The sequence below is a fragment of the Heloderma suspectum genome, chromosome 6, assembly GCF_057233095.1.
Source record: "Heloderma suspectum isolate Gila_16-S chromosome 6, 16-S_ref, whole genome shotgun sequence".
Classification (NCBI taxonomy): domain Eukaryota; kingdom Metazoa; phylum Chordata; class Lepidosauria; order Squamata; family Helodermatidae; genus Heloderma; species Heloderma suspectum.
This window is the reverse complement of record NC_139463.1, coordinates 95,811,924-95,818,342: the sequence shown is the minus strand read 5'-3', so window position 1 is coordinate 95,818,342 and position 6,419 is coordinate 95,811,924. Positions and strand designations below refer to the sequence as shown.

Below are 6,419 nucleotides of genomic sequence, written 5' to 3'. Positions count from 1 at the left end.
AACTGGTCAATTGGCCAATTTGGTCAATCTTTAATGGTTCTGGGCATTCCATTTTTAATTATAATATATAGGGAATAAATATGAGAGAAAAAGAAGAAAGAATCATACCCAGTGTAAAAGCAGTAATAAATATTATATAACGATCGATTGATAATGTTAAAATTGTATGTAAAAGACAAAGCAATCTTTCAGTATCTGAAGTATAAAAATAAATAACCGGAGAGAGCAAGGGTCAGGGGAAGTCATGTGGTTGAACTACCGACACCTCATTCACAGGCCTACTGGCTCATGCTGGCTAGTGTGGAAAGTGCAGGGACAGGTTTCCCCGCTCCCTCTGGTGGGGCAAAATGCTTAAACTTTTCTAGGAGGGAATTTTCCTATGGCATGTTCCCTGAATCTCTACTGCATCGTATATTGTGATTTTGGACATACAGTATGTAAACTATGTTGCAGCAGCACCCTGCATGACGATATTCCATGCGGTTAGCTGGCAGGATGAAAGCAGAGAGATGGCTGTCTCACAGGAAGGCCAGTGCAAGAGACACCGAGAGGAATGTCACAGCAGGGGCATTTTGAAGTCCATGGTTCTTCCAGTCAGCCATCGTCTCTTTGATCCATTTGTCATAGAAAAGCACTGACGCATAGATGCCAGGGTAGTGGGGTCGGGCACATGGTATTCCCCAACTCAGAACCCCAGCCTGGGTCCAACCGCCTTTCAGTCTGCAAACCAAGGGTCCCCCTGAGTCACCCTAGAGAGGGAGATGATGATGAGAGAAAACCCAAGTCTTTGGCACACACTCTGACTTCAAATTTGGAATGCTGAGCAGGTGAGGCAGCTAGAATACGGTTCAAATCTGACCTTGGCCACATACTCATAAGGTGGCCTCAGGCAAGCCAACTCTCAGCTTCCCCACAATGGGCTACCATTGAAGATTGATAATTACTGGAAAAGTTGTTAATTGTTGGTTAATTTTTTTTAAAAAAATACAAGTAAAGATAAATATCATAGTTGACTAGCACCAGCTTAGAAGAGACATTCACTCTTGTGTGCGAGTGAAGAGGGGAATGTCTCTTCCATAATGGTGTCTGATTCGTGCATCATCACTTAAAAATGAAGGAAGGGACGTTATTTCCTTAGTACTGATGGTTTTATCTCACATACAAATGTGTACAGATTTAACTGATTACCTAATTAATTAATTGAGCCCCAAACCATATGATTAAGATTTCATTCTATCAGGTGACAGCTATACTATATCATCACCAGAACTACCACCAGCACCAAAGAATCACAGAGTTGAGAAGGACCTCAAAGGCCATCTACTCCAACCTCTTGCTAATGCAGCAAATCCATCAGTTAAATTCACCCTCCAATTTGTGGCCTTCCGATCCCTGTGTATTCTTATTCGAATTTTCCCTTTGGAACATCAGAGAGCCCAAAGAGTGGGGCAGTACCCTCTCCCAGCTCAAACAATGATCATTTTTCTCCTTTGAAAATGTCTTCGAAAGCCATTTCTTTGCTCTCAACTTGAATGAGAGTGGTTGAGAAAAATGCAGAATACATTTTTGGCACAGCACTAATTATAAAACCTGTTCTCATCTCAGTTTCTCAGAGTACATTTCTGAACCATAGGTTCTTGTGAATAAACGAGGGTCGCCAGAGACAATGGAGGGCAGGGCTCCTGCACCTTTGACTGTCACACAAGCGACTTTTGCTGAAATTCCTCTTCTACACAGCTCTTAAAGTTGCAGGAGCCCTGTCGTCTTTTGCATCTGGCCATGCTGGAATTCAACTAGGCTGCAGCTGGTTCTGTCGATTTCTGGGCTGTGCCCATCAACCACAGGCAATGGCTGTACAAACAACAGGTTATGGAGCATCCTACCTTGGAGGTGCCATTCCCACCTTCCGGGTAACCAGCACAGACCATATCAGGCTTAATAGGATCCTTGCACAGGCCTTGAATTGGGCGACTGTTATAGACAGTATCGCAGTATGTTTGGTTTATCAGCGGCACCTTGACTTCCTGGAGGGTTGCTGGCAACCCTGCTGTAGGAAAGAGGGGTGGAATGTGGTCAGGGAATGCAGAGGAAGGACACTTCACATGCATACTGAGTAGACATACATATTTTTTTTGGCAATGAGTGCACTGCAGAAGCACATTCACCACAGTTTGGGCATCTATGCAACCTTCTGCCCCGTATCCAAAAGCCTCAACCATGATTCTTTTGTCTCCTTAGGGCAACTTTGAGACTGTAAGGTGTTCGGGGAAGGGAGCTGTTTCTTCCCCCTTTTGTCTTTTAGAGCACCAGGAACACTGATGGTATGCAAGTCAGGAAAGTCTGAATGAGCACCACAAAGAACATGCCTCACCGCCTTCTTGAACAGCTCCCCATCCAGTGACCCAGCAGTCTGCGTTCGTAGAGAACTCTACAGAAGAGTCTGGCAGGCAGATGGGGAGGGTGTAGTCGGTGAATTCCACAGGAGCCTCCAGTTTAAGTAAAGCAATATCCCCACTGGTACCAAGCCTACCACTGAAGTCAGGGTGTGAGATAATCTGTTTCACTTTGGATAGTACCACGGTTTTTATGGGCCTGTTGAGCTGATAGGCACCCAGCAGCACATCATATTGAGAAGGGTTCATGAATCTGTGAACACAAAAGCAACATGCAACAGGAGCTTGTTAAGCTGAGCTTTGGGTTCCAGCGAGACAAGCAAGACCTTGGCCTCTGTTCCACGGATGGCTAGACTACACGAGACACTGGAGATCTGATCAAATCGGGCAGAGCAATCCTATAGCCCATTTACAGTGGAGGGTTGGAGAACCACACCATTGCTTCATCGGTGGAACAGCAACATCCAATATGTGCTCAGCCTGAGGATGTTGGAGAATTCTGCCATGGATCTCAGTGAGGCCGAATGCCAGTGCATTCGGCCCCCTGAAATCTGTGGCGGAACGAAGCCCCCTGCCCCACTAACCCGCAAAAGGCATGCAAAATGGACCACTTACCTGGTGCCGTTCATGTTGCTTTGCGAATGGTGGCCGCGTCTGTGGCCGCCATTTGCTTCTTCATTATTGCCATGATAGGCTACATAAATACTTACGTAGCCTATCACAGCTAACGCAGGGATTACATTTGCGTCCCTATAGAGGCCGTGCTGGGGTATGTAAATATTTACATAGCCTATCACGGCAAAAAAGGGAACGCAAATGGTGGCTGCTGTAGCCGCCACCATTTGCGTTCCTGTTTTTTTGCTGTAATAGGCTACGTAAATATTTACGTAGCCTATCACGGCAAAAGACAGGTGTGCAAATGGCGGCCGCTACACCATTTGTGTCCCTGTCTTTCGCCGTGATAGGCTATGTAAATATTTACGTAGCCTATCACGGCAAAAACACAGGAACGCAAATGATGGCGGCTACGGCGGCCGCCATTTGTGTTCCTTTTTTTTGCCATGATAGGCTACGTAAATATATATGTAGCCTATCATGGCAAAAGACAGGGACGCAAATGGCGGTGGCTACGGCGGCTGCCATTTGCGTCCCTGCGCAGCCCAGCGGCTGGATGTCCGGCTGCAGGCGGCCCTGGCTGGCGGCTCCATGGAGTCACCATGGAGCGGAGCCGGCCGGGGAGAATTTTGGCGGGAGGGACAGAGCGCCTCCCCCCACACGGATGTCCCTGGACAAAACCAGGTAAGTGTAGCTCAGCCTGGGACAGGAGGGGGAAACACAGCAGGAAGAAATAGAAAAGAAACAGCTTTGCTGTCTTATTAAGTTCTGCCAGAGTATCGATCATGGCCATGCCATATCCCCCAAGGTGGCAGTGTCTTCAAGTTGCATTGGTGTTGGTGAGCTTTCACTGAATCCTATAGCAACTCATCCAGTGTTTAATAGGGATGGTGGAGAATTCCACCACGGATTTCGGTGAGGCCGAATGCACTGGCATTTGGCCCCCTGAAATCCGTGGCGGAACGGCCTGCCACCCCCCCGCCCCCCTGCGGATCCCCCCTGGGATGAGACTTACCTGGGGCAGATGTTCCGGACGGTGGCGGCTCCAGTGGCGGCTTTGGCGGCGGCTTTGGTGGCTGGTCTTTCGACCAGCTGCCGCGGCCGCCATTTCCAATCTGGTCTTTTTTTTTTTTTTTACCCAGACATGATAGGCTATGTAAAGACTTATGTAGCCTATCACGTCTGGAGAAAAACACACAAAAAACGGCGTACGCAAATGGCGGCTACGGCAGCCGCCATTTGTGTTACTTATTTTTCACTGTTTTAGTCTACGTAAATATTTACGTAGACTATTACGGCGAAAAAAAAAGGGGAACACAAATAGCGTAGTGGGTGCTATTTGCGTTCCTTTTTTATTTGCTGTTTTAGCCTACGTAAAAAAAAAAAAAAAAAAGGCGTACACAAATGGTGGCGGCTACGGCGGTCGTCATTTGCGTTCCTTTTTTATTCGTTGTTTTAGTCTACGTAAATATTTACGTAGACTAAAACGGCAAATAAAAAAGGAACGCAAATGGCAGCCGCCATAGCCGCCGCCATTTGCGTACGCCGTTTTTTTTTTTTACCCAGACGTGATAGGCTATGTAAAGACTTACATAGCCTATCATGGCTCCCTGGCTGGACGCAAGTGGTGACCGCTATGGCGGCCGCCATTTGCGTCCGCACCAGCCAGTCCGCGGCCAGAAATCTGGCTGCGGACGGCCCTGGCCTGGCTGGCTGCTCCGCAGAACCACTGCGGAGAAGAGCCGGCCGTCGAGGATTCCAGGGGGGAGGACCGGATCGCCTCCCCCCCCCGTCAAGGATTCCTGGGGGAGGGACGGAGGCTTCCCCCCCCAACAGAATCCGTGAAAAGGTAAGTGACTTTCGTACATCCCTACTGTTTAACTAGAGTATAAGATTGCACTCTAAGCATCTTTAAAAATCAGGGGCTGGGACTCGGTGAATTGCACTTGTTTCAGGGCACTTAGGGAGGGGTGTTCAAACAGTTCCTCCTGTACGGTCCAGGAATGAGTCCAGATGGAAGGGTCCTAATGCTATCAATAGTGCCATGCCTGGCACCAGGCTTTCTTTGTAGTCAAGCTGACAAATGGTGTTTCCAGTCAATTACCGTTATTGTGCAAACTACAAACAGGGGGTTTCACTCCCCCTGAAAGACCAAGTGCACAATCTGTGAGTCCTCCTGGACTCTGAGCTAACTGGGGAAGCCCAGGAGGCTGCAGTGTCCAGGAGTACTTTTTATCAGCTTAGGCTGGTAAGCCAACTGCAGCCTTATCTGGAGAGGATGGACCTTGCCTCAGTTATCCATGCAGTAGTCATGTCCAGACTGGACTAGTGTAATGCGCTATACATGGGGCCGCCTTTGAAGATGGTTCAGAAACTTCAGCTTGTGCAGAATGCGGCCGCCTGAGTATTGGTGGGGGTGGGGTGATTCGATCATACAACGCCTACACTGCGCCAGCTGCACTGGTTACTGGTGCGTTTCTGAGCCCAATTCAAAGCACTGCTTTTGACCTTTAAAGCCTTAAACGGTTTGGGACCAAGTTATTTGAAGGACCACCTTCACCCATATCAGCCTGCCCTCACTTTAAGATCAGAAAGAGAGGCCCTTCTCATTTGCCCACCCGTGAGAGCAGTCAGGTGGGTGATCACATGTGAGAGAGCCTTCTCTGCGGTAGCCCCACACCTTTGGAACAAGCTGCCATCAGAGGTCCACCATGATCCGTCATTGCAGACTTTTAAGAAGGCCTTGAAAACATATTATTTTACCTTGGCCTTCTCATGATATGACTGCTATTGTTGCTGGTACTGCTGTTAACATTGTTGCTGGTTTTATTGTTGGCTTTTACTTTTATTGTTTTTATGTTTTTATCACTTTTAATATTGTAACTGTTTTTATGTATTTTATTGCTGTAAGCCTCCTTGGAAGGGCTTCTGCCCTGAAAGACGGCCAAGAAATATTTTAAATAAATATTTCATTTATAAAGATAAAAAGTAGAATAAAAATTAAGTAAAAAAAGAGAAATATTCTAAATAAATAAATAAATAAATAAATACAGGTATTGTCTCTGGCTACAGACAGTAGGGATGTACGAAATCCCTACCTGGCTCTGTGCCAGTCAATCCGTGGTAGGGTGGAGGTGCTCCGTCCCTCCCCCCCAAATCCTCCCTAGCCGGCTCTGCTCTGCGGTGGCTCTGTGGAGCCGCCGGCCAGGACCGGCTACAGCTGGAGTTCTGGCCGCTGCCGGGCTGCTGCAGCCGCAAATGGCAGCCGTTGTAGCGGCTGCCATTTGCGTCCTTGCAGTAAGCCGTGATAGGCTACGTAAGTATTTACATAGCCTATCATGGCAAAAGGCAGCCACACAAATGGCGACCACTACACCATTTGTGTGGCTGCCTTTTGCCATGATAGGCTAT

General features: G+C 47.8%; 1 protein-coding gene across 3 annotated transcripts in view; it reads right to left on the bottom strand.

The window, feature by feature from the left end:
- The window catches only part of LOC146341921 (serine protease 27-like), a 32,913-nt gene continuing 26,494 nt past the window's right edge, over positions 1 to 6,419 (bottom strand). For 2 of the 3 annotated variants that reach the window (XM_084805252.1, XM_084805255.1), the window contains 3 exons: positions 2,372 to 2,646; positions 1,884 to 2,047; positions 1 to 749 (listed from right to left, as the gene is read on the bottom strand). In XM_084805252.1, coding sequence (XP_084661378.1) covers positions 519 to 749; positions 1,884 to 2,047; positions 2,372 to 2,646 — 670 coding nt within the window. In that variant the 3' untranslated portion in view covers positions 1 to 518. The remainder of the gene's footprint in view (positions 750 to 1,883; positions 2,048 to 2,371; positions 2,647 to 6,419) is intronic. The other variant, XM_084805253.1, reaches the window with a different exon arrangement.